Genomic DNA, 17,081 nt, shown 5'->3' with positions numbered 1-17,081 from the left:
CCATTAAAATGTTGTTGGTTCTTGAATCTGTTGGGCCTTTGTATCCTCAGAATTACTTTTGATGTAAGGGTTTGTAGCAGAAAATGAAAATTTTCGTATGTTCAGTGTCTTTCATTGGCCTTAATAGTCACTTTTTAGGAACTTTAGATGTTGCATAAGTAAAGCTGAACAGAATTTCTAAGTGCTTTGAGCTTTAACTTTGGTTTAAATTTCCACGTAATTACCATTTTGATACGCTTTTCCCCCCCTAGGATAACTTTTTAAGAATACTGGTTACTGTGTTAATGTTACTCCTTATGTTCTAGGAAGTGGTATTGAAGTATCATTATACTGTTGATGATACTAATTATTGATGCTGTTTTTGAGGTTTGCTCATCTAGAAACCAGTAATCCTGTTCAAATTCATTTTGGTGGAATATGGAACTTGATTTGCAGGGAATATGTGGGTTGTTTAACAATTGAGAATGGTCATTCTAGATGGTGACATTCCTAAATTGGTTACATCTACACTGCTCATAGAAAAAACTTAGTGATAAGAATATTCTTATACAGGGTATTCAGCATGTTATCCTTATTTTTTTATCTAGAATTTGAAATACAAAGATTCTTTTTTCATATCCAATAACCTGGGTGATTGCTTTAATTAAAGATGAGAACTATATTAGCAGAGGCTTCTTTTTTCTTTTTGGTTAAATTATAGCTGAAGATTCAGTGTAAATACAAGCTGCAAGTCAGCAACCCCTTAACCTTTTATGTGACATTGAGTCTAATTCTTGCTATGAGGTTGCAGCTTGTTGCATTTCCAATTTTCCGTTGAAGCGAGTGCTGAAATTTATTAGGCTGTCTGTGATACTGCAGAATCTAGTAGTTGTACAAACTAAAAAGTACAAACATACCAAAGTTAAAAAGCTATGTACATGAGGTTAAAATGATCAAGAATCTTATTTGCAGCAGCTTTCAAGAAAGTTCAAATTCAACTATGATGGAGTTTGTTGATACAGTCTATTAATCACGATTTCTTGGCCTTAAAGTAACATCTGAATGTAAAAATTACATATTTACAATAGTATGTATGAGTTTATGAGCACAATAAGTCTAGAAACACAATAATTTTCAACTGTTGAAATGAAATGTTGTGATTATAATGCTTATAAAAAAGTGGTATCCAACATAAAATGATGTTTTAATCACAACTTATCACATCAAACATTACAAAAAAGACAAATATTTTGAGTGTCTTCATCACTCGAATGAGCATAATCCAGTTAAGGTAAAGGAAAGATCCTTTCCTGCCAAAGAAAGATAACTAAAGCAAGGCATCGAGCTGTCGATACTCGATAGCAACATTGTGCTGGGTCTTAATATCTTGGTGTAATGGCGGTGAAAATAGCCAAATAGCATCTTTCTGCAAACTATATTGCAATCTACCACTATTTCGGAAATATGTAAGGATCTACCACTTTTTTGGTACTCAAGTTTGGTGAAATCGAGTTTTTCATGGTACTCAAGTTTATGGAATTCAAATACCATAAAAAATTTTCAAAATTTTTCAGAGTATATTTTTTCAAAAAACTCGAGTTTGTACTCGATAGCAACATTGTGCTGGGTCTTAATATCTTGGTGTAATGGCGGTGAAAATAGCCAAATAGCATCTTTTTGCAAACTATGTTGCAATCTACCACTATTTCGGAAATATGTAAGGATCTACCACTTTTTTGGTACTCAAGTTTGATGAAATCGAGTTTTTCATGTTACTCAAGTTTATGGAATTCGAATACCATAAAAAATTTTCAAAATTTTTCATAATATATTTTTTCAAAGAACTCGAGTTTTACAAACTCGAGTTTCAAAAAAGTAGTAGATCCCTATATATTTCCAAAACAGTGGTAAATTGCTAATTTTTTTGCCAAATAATGATAGTGGGCCATTTTCGCCGTGTAATGGCAACAATATGAGGTTCAAAATTGGAACTTTATACCGATCTGTCGTTTGCTTAACAACTTTAGCTAGACTAAAAATAGACGTTAAGAGATGCTTGAATGGGAAAATTAATGTTTGTTGGTTCTGTTATAGCAAAAGACAAAAGCCCGTGATATGTCTAAGGCACCCGTTGAATTGGGAAGGAAAACTGGGGCTGGAAAGGAATGGTTTTCACTTTCCACTGTTACAGTAAAAAGATGAAAAAACCAGTGTCTTGTAACTTGTAATACCAAGAGAAAACGGACGAGAACAATGACACTGTACATCATCTGAAATCAATTGGGACATCTCATAGTCTCAAACAAACGGTTCGGGGAAAATCAACTAGTCCTATGAGGCTATGACACCATTTTTTTTTTCACAGTTCTTTAGATGGTGTGATTGTAGCATACGAAGGAAAAGGGAACACGATCACTCCATTTAACAGTAATAGAATAGAGTTCCAAATATGTCGGATGTATGAGATAATTATTGCATACAGTGATGGTGCTGTACCAATCACAATTCATACGTGTGGCATAAGATGAATAGGAAGAAGATAAATAATGTTATACCAATCACAATTTGTGAATGAGATAATTATTGCATGTAAAAGTAATGCTTTGATAAACACTACTTGCCACGTGCCAAGATCCTAGAGAATCAATTTCAAGTTTTTTACTTTATTTTGCTGGATTTAACGGTCTACAATTAAAGTGACATTTCATTTAAAATTTAAAAATAATGTTATATTGGTTATTGGTTATTGGGTACATCTTTACATTTATAATATTTAATTTGAATTTTGAAATAAATCGATTTTAAATTAATGGAAATGATCCTAATATTTGTTGCCTCAACAAATTTTTTTTATAAATAAAAAAGTGAAAAAAAGTTTTTTCTCTATTATTATTTGTGGAAAAGAAAAAAAAAAAAAAGACGCAAAATAAAATGATAAAACTCATCCATTTTAGTTGGTTTTGTACAGTTGATCTACAATGAATTCTTTGTCTCAACATGTTTAAAACTGAGCAAGCATTGCAATTGTAGTACGAATTCTGTTTGAGAAATGTAAAATAAATTTAAACGTAGAAGAAAGAAACACGAAAGCACGAAAGCAAAAGAACTAAGAAAGGAATCAAAGGAGGGAAAAGATATATGTCTGCTTTTGGCTTATCAAACAATTTATGCCTAGTTGTGGCTTAAGCAAACTGACTATCTAAAATTCTATACGTCTCTATGCTGTCTCTTTCCCTGTCACACTACATTATTCCAAGCCGATATTCAAATTAATCCACAACTGGAAATTATTCTACTTTCAATTTCTATAATGATTTGGATGCCCTATCATCTATACTACTTTATTGAGAAAAGCCATTTTCTTTTGTCAAGAAGAAGAAGCTCGAAAAAGCCACTTCTTAATTATATTTTGCTCCTCCAAATTAACGTCGGCCCATCAAATTTATAAAAAAGAAATCAGTCTATCAAGATGCGTTTCTAGGGACTCAAATTTTGCTCGAAAATAATTTCAATCTCAATGTCGTTATTTATTAACGTAAGAAAGTAATGTTAATGATGGGTCTAGATAATAATTAGCAAGAATATAATTTATAACAATAACATTACTTTTTTTTCTGGTTTTATTTTGCTAAAGAAGATGATGACCTGTGAATTGGTTAGAAAATTGTTCCTAATTTCTCTTTTCTATTGGACAGCAAGATATTTCTTAAAAATAAGTTCTGCTATGGTATGATATATATTATAAAATTGTAATTTTACACATTTTAAGCCAGTAAACAAAAATCCCTCCCCTCCCAACAATCAAATTATCAACAAAACTCATATATAAATCAAATCAAGACGTCTGATTATCAAAAAAAAAATTCAAATCAAGACACCCATTGCATATTTTTTTCCTCTCTCATTCACTTATTGATGATATTTTTATTCCATCAGAGGCAAGAATAATTAAAAATCTTAATTATTGTTGATATGGAATGGGACAACTAGTTAGGGGTGTTATCTGACTTTTCTCAATTAAGACTTAAGAGTGCATACCATCTGTTAATTCTGGGTGTCAGAGACCGAAATACAATTGATGAATCATCTTCTTTTTTTTTTTTTTTTAATGAATAATCTTAATTAATAAAACTTTTGAACAAGAACAATAGAGGATAATATGATCAGATCGATTAAGGTGCCCCTGAAGATACTATTTTTTGTGTGATTTTCCCTTGTTTTTACTGTGAGACTGTTCTACAGGATATAGGACCAAGCTGCAAAGTGGATTGCGCAATTTAAAACAAGATACTTTACTATAAATAAGAGATAAAAAATGGTGAGGTCAAATTTGTGAAGAATGTATTTGGTATCATATGATACCATGTTAGCAGTATCAAAATCTAATAAGTGTGAGACATGTTAATAAAAAATAACTAACATATTAATAATTGAAAAATATGTATTTGTGAATAGTTATTTTTGCACACATGTCTCTCGTTTATTGAATTTTGATATGTATAACGTGGTATCATTTTATACCAATTACTTTTTCGAATTTGTGAATCATTACAAAAAAGAGATGGCTTGTAAACATAGATAAATATAGGATAGGACATGATTGGGTATAAGCCTAAAATGGAGATGAGGTCACAGATCACTTCCACTCCTCTCTAATCTGTCTAGATATTGAGCGTAAAAAAAAAAAAAAAAAAAAAAAAAAAAAAAAAAAAAAAAAAAAAAAAACAAAACAAACAAACAAACAAACAAACAAACAAACAAACAAATCCCAAATTTGCTTACTATTTTATGAGATTTTTTTTTAATAAAAATTTTTAGTTGTAGAAAAAGATGTATTATAAGTGTACATTGCACTTCGACTCCAAATTATAATTGTATTTACATAATACACTCTGAACTTCAAAATTTTACAATTTACATTGCAATTCTATGTTAATTTACAATGTCCACCCAAATGTGTAATTAAATTAACAGTTTAGTAGGCATTTGTCCACCCTAAAAATATGAGAGCATTAGAAATGTGTTTCATAAACTATAGGCGAATTTGCAATGTGCAACTTAAACTAGAATAGTATTTACAATTTTCACCACTTTGAGCCTATTTGGATGGTGGTGGATATCATAAATTATTCTTGAATTATGATTTTTTTTTTTTTTTTGTGAGAGAACTCGAATTTTGATGTTTATTGCAAAGTTTAAGATGTAATGCAACCCATATTTATATCCTCTAATAAAACATTGCCGCATAAGATTTTTTCAAATGAAAACATAAGGTCTAATACACACTCTTATTGAATTAATTTTTATTAGGCCTTATGCTATTATTTGGGAAAAAAAATGACATGGCATTGTTTTATAACTATGATATATGTAAAGCTAAGCTCATTTGACTTTTGATTAACCATATAATATTTTGCTACATAAGTTTTTGTATTCTCACAATTTTACATGTCAATATTTTAATATATATCTTTTAATTGGACTTAAATTATATTCTATCATTTAATTATATTTAAACTCTCAATTAAATGATTGAATAGATTCGTTTAATATACAAACATAATCATAATAAATATCTATTATTAAATATTAATAATTACCATAACCATATATTTAATATTTCCATATAAATACACAATCATAATAAATATAAATAACTATTAATAAATACCATAAATATCATATTTCATATACAAATATAATTAAAATAAATGTTTTTCTAATACCATCTATCATAATTATCTTTTTTCTTTTCTTTTTTTTTTTGAGAAACTCTATCATAATTATCAAGTTTCATATCTATATACAAAATAAAAGATAGATAAATCATTTTTTTAAATAAAATAATGTTTTATTGAACTTTCCCTTGCTTTGAACAACTTGTTGAGTAGTCGAAATATATAAATATGGACTTTACAACCCAACTTAATTTAATTTAATCTCATTGCAAATATCCCTATATAGTTTATGGTGGATGCTTGTAATAATAATCATATATAAGAAAAATAAAATAAAAAACCCACTTGTTACTCATATACCATTATTAACTAAAATGACAGTTTATATATTATTGTAAGTTTCTTTAAAAAACATTCTCCCATCTCCTAGTATGTGTGTTAAAATACTTAGTATTCTAAACCAAAAAAATAAAAAAAATGACAGCAGAACCTATATCAGCTTTATGGGTTTAGTTCCATTACCTTCTTCACAAACCAAAAAAAAACTTACGGGTTTAGCTTATAATAATATTGTTGTGGTACAGTTCAAAAATGAGAAAACATGATATGCAGTACAATTCTATCTCATTTAAAATGATTGAAGATAATGATGTATGTAGATTTCTCTTATTACTAAAAATTAAAACTAAATTTAGATAATAAACAACAAAATGATAGGGAAGGTACACCTGACAATTGTGAAACAGGCTGTGTCTCTAGCAAGCGAAAAGATCTCTTTGACTTTACATGGTTATTATTTTTAAGATTAGCACGTCTGAGAATTCTATGTTCAGAGAACAACTAACATAAGAACGAGGAGCACGGCGTTTTTTATTCATCAAAATTCAATTGTTTGTTGCATTCTTTATCCAAATAGTTTTTAATTTAAAAAATTAAAATTTTAAAAAAGACATTTCCATTTTCAAATCAATGATTGATTCCTTGTTTACAGCCATTCTTGTCCTACCATATAAATACTAAAACAACTTTTTCTAAGCTTTACACATCAAACCCGTAACCTTGAATTCTCTTAATTCCTTGGTTTCTCATTCCATACAATCAGTCCCTAAGAAATCCTCCCCTCATTTTCCAGCACTTTCTTTCCAGAAAGTGCTTTGGCATTTCCATAAATGGGGGCTTGTTGTACTAAGGATGTCAATTATGGAAGGGCCAAGGAGGATGATAGGGATGAGAATGAAAACCAGTTTGATGAGGGTGAAACACAATATGGGGATGGTGGGGCTCGTATAAGGTTGGAAGGACATTCTAGCTTCATATCAATGTACACCCAGCAAGGAAGAAAAGGCACCAATCAAGATGCCATGACGGTTTGGGAGGTACATTATTTTCTTTGTTATTTGATAATTCGATAATTGGAGGTGAGAGGGTTAAAACCCTAAAAATTTTCATTAGAAATACCAAGAGATAACAGATAAACTAGAAATCTCTTTGCCATTATCTTTGTTTTATGTAAACTTGTTCTTGCAAATATCCATTTTTCTGTCGTTTTTTTAAAATTATAAATTTAATTAATTTTGTTTGTATACTATCTAAAGTTATTTTAATTTTGTTGCGATTGATAAATATCTTGGCTTTAATTCATGCTTCGTTTATGTCTATTCTAATTAATGCCCAACTAGTTGACGTTTAAAGCAATGGACGTTGTATATTATTCTTTTGTGTACATGTTTCAAAATTTCAAAACATTTCCAACATGTTTTTGTTTTGTTATTCATCAGAATTCTCTTCAATGCTGCTATTGGGTATTTATCTCTTGCTTTGCTAAACCGTCATGTTGCACCTATTACTCCATGCTCTAGAGTAGTTTCAAATTAAAACATACAATTTCAAAAGTTTCAAACTAAACCTAAAATTTTAAATTGTTACAAATAAAACTTTATAGTTTCAGCTAGTTTCAATAGAACCATAAACTTTTAAAATGGTATCTAATTAATTAAAACGTTTTAAATTTGATTGGAGATTTTATTTTGAAGTTCATGCTTTAATATAAGCACCAAGTGAATCCTATAATTGTTACTCAAAAAAAAAAAAAAAAAAGGTGAATTCTTTAATTAATATTTCAGGATTTTACTGGTGATAAAGAAAGGCTATTCTGCGGTGTGTTCGATGGTCATGGTCCCTTGGGTCACAGAGTTGCACGAACGGTACGTGATAATTTACCCTCAAAGCTTACTGCAGCAGTAGAAGACTCACAACATAATAGATGCAAAGACTTTGGTGCTGATGATGAAGAGGACCATGATCATAATGATCACAGTGACAGCAGTCTGGATAGCAATGATAGTATTGACAATGAAAATAGTCAAAATCTCTCATTTTCTTCATGGGAATCAAGTTTTGTCAAAGCTTTCAATGAAACAGATGAAGAACTTGGTCTAGATTCCTCCATTGATAGCTATTGCAGTGGCACTACAGCTGTAACTATAGTTAAACAGGTATTATTCAACACACATTTGAAAGAGTCTCTTTGACATTTTCTAGTTGCCAACTTTAATCTACCAAAAAGCATGGAGTCATATCTGTATAATCTTAACAATCCATGTATTATATATATATATATACATATATATATAATCTTATGATGACGGTTAAGATTAAGTAGGTATAGTACATTTCTACCGACCAAAAAATATATATATATATATATATATTATCATTATAAATGAGATTCAATATGTGAGATTTTTAACTTTTAAATGAAACGTGGAATAAAGAGTAAAAATATAATTCAAATTTGTCACTTATTTTAATAACGTGATAAACTACCATGTGTTGCAAAGGCCTAAATTATTTGAAAATTATGAGTTAAATCATTTAATTCGTTATTCTAACTATATTATTGTTGGCCATTGCTATTTATAGGATGACCACCTAATAATTGCCAACTTGGGGGATTCTCGAGCAGTTCTTGGCACTAGAGGAGATAATGATCAACTTGTTCCTATTCAACTCACAGCTGACCATAAACCGTGTGTTCCTTGTGAGGATTTCTATTTCATCCTTCTTTGTTTTTTTTCTCTTCCTCTCCTCAAAGCATGTAATTGATCTTCTCTCTTTCCTTTTTATTCTGATGTTGGCTCAGCTGAAGCAGAAAGAATCAAGAGTTGTGAAGGTAGAATTTTCGCGGCAGATGAGGAACCTGATGTTTATAGAGTATGGATGCCTGAATGTGATTGCCCTGGTCTGGCTATGTCAAGAGCTTTTGGAGATTTCTGCATCAAAGATTGTGGCCTCATCTCAACTCCAGAAGTTTGTTATAGGAAAATCACAAGCAATGATGAATTTTTAGTTCTAGCAACAGATGGGGTAAGAATTCAAAATGCAGAATTTAAAAAGCTACTTATATGTTTTGTAGAAAATAAAATAACATGCTTTAGACATTTTGTAAAGTAGGAGAAATTATATCATACACATATTGTGCTATGCTTTCCTCTCACATAAAATCTAAATTCCGTATGAGTCACATATAAAGACAAATTATTTAATAGACTAAACTACAATTCATGTAAAGAATCCATTGATCGGTCTACCGTTATATGAGAGGATAACGTAGCACACCAAATATGCTAAAGAATTTCCTCATAAAATTCTACTTATATTTATATAAAATTCTACTTATATTTATATGAAATGGAAGTGTAGTACATCATGTGTGCGAATAATTTCACATAATTTACCTTCTGTGATTTTATTTCTTGCGTCATGAACATGAGACTTACTTTTATGTAAGTGGGAGGTACAGTCCTACAAATATACAAAATAATATCTTTTACCTTGTCCTTTTAATGAGAAATTATTGTTTTATACTCTAAATGTATACTCTATGCACACAATGTCCACAATTTCACACAAGATGCATATTTAAAAAAAAAAAAAATATTCACACTTAACACATGATATGTACAGACAATATACCAATAAATCAGAAACAAACCAGTGTGATATGTGGTGAGGATATGGAATTTCCATAAGCTAAAATGTATTGGTTTGACTATGTATTTTGCAGGTATGGGATGCATTGTCTAATAACGAAGTTATAAGAATAGTTGGTTCAGCAAAGAGGCGATCCACGGCAGCCAAATTGTTAGTAGCTCATGCGATTAATGGCTGGAAATATAAATATCCTACTTCCAAGGTTGATGACTGTGCAGCCATATGCTTGTTCTTCAAAAGCCAGACAACCAAGCCCATGTCTAAAAATACTAAGAGTAATGTAAACAACCCAAAGTTTCTTGACTATAGGTCCATTAAATGTTGTGGGAAAAGCCCAGAATCTGTGATTGTGAATGACAACAGGATTACAGTGATAGACAGAATAGGGTCAAAGAAAGAGTGTGGTGCTCTTGATGGAGGAGTAAGTAGAGTAAATACGATATTGAAGATTTCTAGGTCTCTCAGCTTTATGAGTCGGAGGAAATCATCAAAGCGTTTTGATGAGGTTGAAGCTCATTAATTAGCAATGTGATTTTAATTTATTGACAAGTTTATTTGAAACCCATCAATATTGGGGTTTAGTTTTACCTGTGTTATTTCATTCCTTCGAATTCACATATATATCTCTTTTCTCTAATTTTGAGTTGTGGCAACATAAAAAGGGCAAAATGTTTTTTTTTTTGGGCTCCTCTTATAAGTCAAAATAATTGCAGTAAATAACAAATTGATGATTATAGATAATTCAAACAAAGCTAAAATTTAAGTACAATTCATTTTCTTAAAATATAGAACGTTACATTAAATTTCTCAATTAAACCCAAATATATAACTGCATTGAATTTAATTATTTTTTAAAAGGATAATACTATTTATATTTTATTTATATTAGTCGTACATCAAGAAATCAAGAAAAAAGAGAAATTGAATCTTTTAAAGAAATTATTAATCATACACTACACCAACAAAAAAATTCTTTGAAAACTGTATTACTATTTTCTTGAATTGAATTTGTAACCGTTATAATTTCATTGAATTTAATGAAAAATGTATTGGAATTATGGTATTTTCGTTGAATTTAACCAAAAATGTATTGGATTTAAGATATTTGTTCATTTGCCAAACATAAATGAAAAATGGGCTAAATTCAAACGGAGGAAATTGTTAATTAACTACCTTAACACCAACACAAAGAGGGGATTTTTTTTAAAGGACTTTGTTAACAGGTGCCGGCCAGCACCTGTTAATGAACTAACCGTGGTTCATTTATAATCTATTACAAATCCCACCTGTACAAGAAATTGGGAAATTTTACTTTTCAGCTGTGATTTTGCAAAATGATTTGACTTTTTCCATCTAAACTGATATAACTTTAATACATATTCAGTTTTTTTCAAATCCTTTAAAAAAAGCATTAATACATATTCAGTTTTTTTCAAATCCCTTAAAAAAAACGTGAATAGTTTATTTTAAATTTTATCACATTATCGGGTGCTATACAACACTAGTTAACAGCACCCTTTTTTAAAATTTAATTTAGAAAAAGCTAATGCACTGAAACTAACAAACCATAGTTTTACTCTTCAAATAAATTAAAGCCCAAGTTGAGGGGAAAGCAAAATTAGCTCTTTTTTTATATATAATAAATAAATAAATAAAAGCTAGATGTTAATATTTGGATTTGAATTAACCGAAGTGGTTTTTTTTTTCTTTTTTTGGGAGAATCAACTAACAGTGTATTCTCAGTGTCACACTAATTTAAATAAATAAATTTTAAAAAAAAAATCTATGTACTAATACATATACATGGTTTTTCTTTTTCTTTTTTTCCCCGACCATACAAACCAAGTCCTTTACTAGAACTCTATATTTATTGAATTAACTAGAACTCATGGCATGACTTAACCATTATTAAATCTGTTAAAATCCTATCTATCCAGCAAGATCTTTATAGCGTAATAACATTGTTTAGTTCTCTATTAAGCTCTTCTATAACTTAATGACATTGTTTTAAATTTTAAATCCTATCCACCTACTTGTTTGTTGAGTTGTAACTTCTGTAAGTAAAAAATTCTCATCTACCAAAATAATGCTAATTAATGGTTAGCGTTCGTTGTACATACACCAAATTAATGCTAATGAAAACGTGGTAGACGTCAGTCCAAGACTCTTAGAACACTATTAATTAAGCAAGTCTAATCCCACCACTAGGGAATAAACCTTAAAAACATTGACCAGATCAACCCCTCACTGGACCAACCTCTTAGTAGGACCTTGCTATCCATACAATAAAAAAATAAAATAAAAAAGCTTAAGCTAATTTTCATATAATCCCATCTTTTGTATAATCCCATGTCATAATTTTCATATAAGCAATTGCCTTGTAAATTTGAAAATTAAAAAACTTTATTTATTTTGTTGGAACAGTACAAGAAAGTCATTGAGCTGAGCTCAAGCTCATTCCCCAAAAGTTGAGGTCCATTCTAGGGGCTACCTCATAAGCTAGTCACTGATCCTCATGATCCCATATATCATCTGCGCTTCTGAATGGCCCTGATTCCTTGTTCACAAACAAATCTTCACCATCCAGGACTCGTCTCTGCACCCATAACCAAAGTTAATGTCACACATTTCTATCAATGTGGCCTAATTGATGCATACAATTGCCAATACATAGCACCAAATTCCAAAGAGCAATGCTAAGGAGTACAAAAAGTTCTAGAATCTTGTTCACAACTACTAATATGATAAGTTGTGATTGAAATAACATTACGTTCGTGTGATACTCTATGCACTTTAATAATCATTATAAATTGTAAAAAATTTGTGTCCCTAAACTTATTATTGAATTGAAAAATATCTGACAAGATGGAATTAGAGTTAGACATACTTGATCTGAGATACTGCAAAGGGCTTGGAAGTCTTGCTCTGGGATTTTCCACCCAAAGACCTTGATGTTCTCTTTGATCCTCTCTGGATTGCTTGATCTGGGAATCGCACTTGTTCCTCTCTGGATGGCCCATCTCACTAGCACCTGACCCGGGCTCTTGTTAAGCTTCCTTGCTATCGTTTCTACAGTCTGATCATGGATCAGATCTCTACCTCCTTCTGATGAGCCCAGTGGTGTGTAAGCCTAGGAAGAAGGAATTAAATTATGCTTGTCCAAAATTACAAACAGAACCATATAACAAATATTCTAATAAGTCATCCAAATAAGCTAGTATTAATCTTACAGTGACATGAATGCCATTCTTCTTGCAAGCCCCTAGCATTTTATCATTTCTCCACCCAGGATGCATTTCCATCTGAGCTCCAAAAACACACAAAAATAACCTCAAAATAAAATGTTGATAATGCTACATTCCATTTTTTTATATATAAATACCAAGTTCTTATGTCAATCAAGTAATACTAATGCTTCAAAATTTTTTAAAACTTAATTGGCTAAGTTGACAAGTTATTATTAATTTTCGCATGTCTCATCACTGAGATTTTGATATGTCTATCACTAACAATTTGTCACCTTAACCGCTGTAAAATGTGAAAACATTTCCAAGAAAAGATGTGTCTATACTGCATATTGTTGTCAATTATATCTGGAAAACTAAACTTCAATTCAATTACTGCATATTTTAATGTTATCACCTGACACACAGAGGGCATAGTATTAGTTTGGGCAATGCCCAGTAGCTTATTGAGCTTCTTAAGACTAAAATTGCAAACCCCAATGTCTTTAACGAGATTTTCCTTGACAAGCTTCTCCATTTCTCTCCAAACCCCTTCCATGTCGAAGTCCAATATATCACCAGGCTTGGGGGGTTTGCTGGCACCATCTTTAAGGTGGAAAGGCCAGTGAATCTGCCATGCAATGGAATCACAACCTCTCATGTTTGCATTATTTATATGTAACAAAAGCTAGCTAAGACAGAGTATATACAAAAATTACCAAGTAAAGGTCTAGGTAATCAAGTTGGAGCTCTTGAAGGGTATTTTTCAGTGCTGGACGAACCATATCTGGGGACAAATCAGAGCACCTGAATTCACCATCACATAACACAAAAATGAGCTTTTGGTTATCATACTCCTCGTGGACTCGATTTTTAACTAACCTGTGCCTTTTAATAGTCTTAATCAATTGACATCTATTTTGGAGAACATAAAGTTACTCTTAAATTATTACAAAAGGCTAGCAATTTAACATCTAGCAATTAGAAAATGTTAAAGTTGTTGTCAATTTCTTGTAAAATGCTTCCACAAACTTACCCCCAAAACAAAAGGTAATTCAGATTAATTGTAGAGGTGACAACAATCTCAATTTGCAAGTCATTGAAACATAACATAATCCACAAAAAATGTAAGAGCAGGGAATTTTCCATAAACTTTTTTTTTAAAGTGTGTTCTTAGGTATAATACTAATTTTAGTAGATAAAATTAATGTGTTATCAATTCACTAAAACAATGCAAACCCTCATTTATCATCTCGTTGATGTGAAACAAATCACATTCACTATGACATTAGTTTATTATCTTTTGCGGTAAAATTTAGAGTTGATCGTTATACTTCCATCTCAAAAAAATAGTACGTGTCTGTTTGGCTAACTTATTTTACTATTTTGCTTATTTTTGTTATTATTCATGAGTCTCACTGTTATTTTTGGTACTATTCATAGGTCCCATTGTACTATTTCAACTAACCTTTACTTTTATTTACAGTACTTTCAGTAAAAAAAATTTTAAATTTCAGCAAAATAAACGGATCACAAACAAACCCTAAGTTCTAAGTTTTTGATGAATGAGACTCATGATTATGTGAGTTGGAAATACATTATTATTATTATTATACATTAATAAGCTTAAAATATTCATAAATTTGTGCTAAATAGTAAATAGTACTAAATCAATCATAAAAAATAAATAATTATTTTTTAATTTGTGTTTAAGACTTTACCACAAACTTATATAGTTATATATAATATTAATATTAATACTACTAATCTATTAACTATCATATATTAATTACCATAGCTTAGAAGTAACAAAGAGTTCCTTCCTCTCAACTCCTGCCGACATGGCAGCCTTGAGTCCCTGCCCAACCTGTCAGCAGATACGTGTAAAAAAGAAAATTATCTTGCTGTATTGTATAGATGATAGATCACTATGGTACTAAGTTGGAAAAGATTTGTTTTAAAAAAAAGGGTTATAAAAGAGTTTAGACTTTAGAGAGAGAGATAGTGAGAGCCATGCCTCTTTTTGAACTCCATACGCCGCAGCCGTGTCTATGTGCCTATAACCAGCCTGCAGCATTAATGGTCAAAAACCCAATTGATATTATTAGTCTACAAGTAGAAGCTAGATATAGCATAGATCTCTCGGACGAAACTATAGATAGAATCAACCAGAGCATGAAGAGAAGTTAGTAATAAAATCAAGAGTCATGTTAACAAGTGCCTCAATTCATTTTAGGAAAGTTTTGACGACATCATTTTTATGGAAAATGAAAAAAAAAAAACTGTCAAAACATTTTTTTTTTCTTTCTCATAAAAATTTTTTTAACTAGATTTTTAATCAGTGGCTTAAGAGCACTCGCTAGCATTTTCCTAAAATCAATGCCCGTAATGTCACAAAGAAGTTAGTAATAACTCATTGTCTCTGGAAAGATCAGCATTCCTTGTCTGTTAAAAAAAATATCAATGAGGTTTGTTGTTTTCCAGAGCATGCTGGTGCTGCTTTTTTAGGCAAAAGTAACATGTCCCATGCATGTTACAAAATAATTATCTGAATTTGACGGTGATATAAATGATTCATATATAATAGACTCAATAATACAGATCTACATAGCACATGAATTCATGTCCAATTTATAGAACTTTATAGGTTAGATTAGTGACATGCCTAAAAGAACAATTGTAGGCATGCAGTACCTCAACAATGGCAGTGAACACAGATTCGCCAGCTTTTGAACCAGATTTCCAAGTGCCAAACCCAACCGCTGGTATGGTGTGACCACTCAACAAGGAAAAATATTCTGCCTGTTGATCTTGCGGTGTAACTGTTGCCTGTGCCATGCTTTGCTTTCTTTCAAGATTTTCAGTGTGATTTTTGGATTTGGTCGTGGAAATTCATGTAACATGTTTATATAAGGCTCCACGGATTACTGCATGTAAGACACGTTCAAGGCTTTTAGAGCTGGCGTGTCCTAATCTGGGTCAGCTTTTTGACACGTTTGCCTATCATTTTTTTCTTTCTTTCTGGTTTGCCGAGTTGCAAAAATTCAGGACAATGTAGTTAAACATGAAATCCTTTGCGAATGTGATGTGCAAGAGGGCAACATTGTGTCGGTTTGGAGCTTTCAATTAGTTTAAGTTAGTTGTCAAAAAGACATTACAAAAGGCTCAAAGTCACTTCATAAAATGACTAAAATGTAAATTACAAACCCTTTAGGTGATTTTAATTTTTGCTTCTAATCTATAAAAAAAAATTGATTTAATTATCTCAAGTTTAAAGGCTTTACATAGCTTTCCCCTTCCCCTGTAGTGTCAGTGTCTTAGGCTTTACAGTTTACATAGCTTTCCACATCGGTAGTGTTTGAATAGAAAAAGTCCTTTAAAACCCTCTTCTATGACTGCAAGATTTATGCACTTTTGTAGTGGTTTTTGAGGTTATGTATCAATTTCTTTTTTCTTTATCTTCTTTTTATAGAAGGAACATCGTAACTTCCATTCATGACTACTTATCAAATCGGCAAGAATCACAGTTTTGATATCAGGAGGAACATCTTTTAAACAAGCAAGAAAACAAGATTGAAATTTCAAATTTAGTCCTAATTCTGTTAGTTACACAGCTGGTAAATGTGATTATAAACTCAAAACAACGTAGGTTAATAATCCACGACTGGGACAAAAAAGACAATTTTATAATTTACCTCCTCTAACTTTGTTTAAAATTCAATCGAGTTTTGTATTATTATTATTATTATTATTTTTTAGTCAATTGACAAACTTCTTGTCAATTCACTCCTTCCATCTACTTCCGTTAAGTGGGTGTGGGTTGTAATTCTCTCTCCTTCCTTGAACTAATTTTCCTTGATCTAATCAGCATTTACTTTTAGTGGTAGCTGGTACTAGTTGTTTTTTTTAGAGAGACTTTCAACTTATATAGCATCCGTTCTTGATGATAAAGAATCATCATACCAAGACACTAATCGGTTTTTAGTATAGGCGGGGATTAAACCGCAGATCTCTTATTCAACCATCAGAGACTTTACCAATTGAGTTAACTGGAACTTACTATTACTAGTTGTTGTTGATAGGCAAAAAAAGTAATTTTTGTAGTGGTACTAATTTTAGCAATTTTTTTCTATAAATTTACACTTTGCCCCCTTTAATAATATCATTAATTCTTTTAAGAGTAATGTTATTGTCACAAAATTTTCTA

At 30.8% G+C, this 17,081-nt stretch overlaps 2 protein-coding genes across 3 annotated transcripts; one reads left to right on the top strand and one right to left on the bottom strand.

Annotated features, from left to right (window-relative positions):
- Positions 1-6,663: 6,663 nt before the first annotated feature.
- Positions 6,664-10,287, top strand: LOC126692482 (probable protein phosphatase 2C 65). The gene is made up of 5 exons (XM_050388103.1): positions 6,664-7,033; positions 7,781-8,152; positions 8,580-8,697; positions 8,800-9,023; positions 9,724-10,287. Exons 1-5 carry the CDS (start codon positions 6,827-6,829, stop codon positions 10,168-10,170), a joined length of 1,368 nt encoding a protein of 455 aa, XP_050244060.1. The 5' UTR covers positions 6,664-6,826; the 3' UTR covers positions 10,171-10,287.
- Positions 10,288-12,003: 1,716 nt separating this feature from the next.
- Positions 12,004-15,754, bottom strand: LOC126690849 (aldose reductase). 2 transcript variants are annotated; one of them, XM_050385973.1, is made up of 8 exons: positions 15,569-15,754; positions 14,892-14,942; positions 14,668-14,741; positions 13,594-13,762; positions 13,293-13,505; positions 12,881-12,952; positions 12,538-12,780; positions 12,004-12,246 (listed from the first exon to the last, which is right to left on the bottom strand). In XM_050385973.1, exons 1-8 carry the CDS (start codon positions 15,710-15,712, stop codon positions 12,154-12,156), a joined length of 1,059 nt encoding a protein of 352 aa, XP_050241930.1. In that variant the 5' UTR covers positions 15,713-15,754; the 3' UTR covers positions 12,004-12,153. The 2 variants fall into 2 exon arrangements, with proteins under 2 accessions (XP_050241930.1, XP_050241931.1); XM_050385974.1 differs by having other exon boundaries at positions 13,594-13,681.
- Positions 15,755-17,081: the final 1,327 nt, after the last annotated feature.

This window comes from Quercus robur, chromosome 7 (genome assembly GCF_932294415.1).
Source record: "Quercus robur chromosome 7, dhQueRobu3.1, whole genome shotgun sequence".
In the NCBI taxonomy this organism is placed as follows: domain Eukaryota; kingdom Viridiplantae; phylum Streptophyta; class Magnoliopsida; order Fagales; family Fagaceae; genus Quercus; species Quercus robur.
Note: the sequence above shows the minus strand (reverse complement) of the source record. Positions and strands in the feature narration are given on the sequence as shown.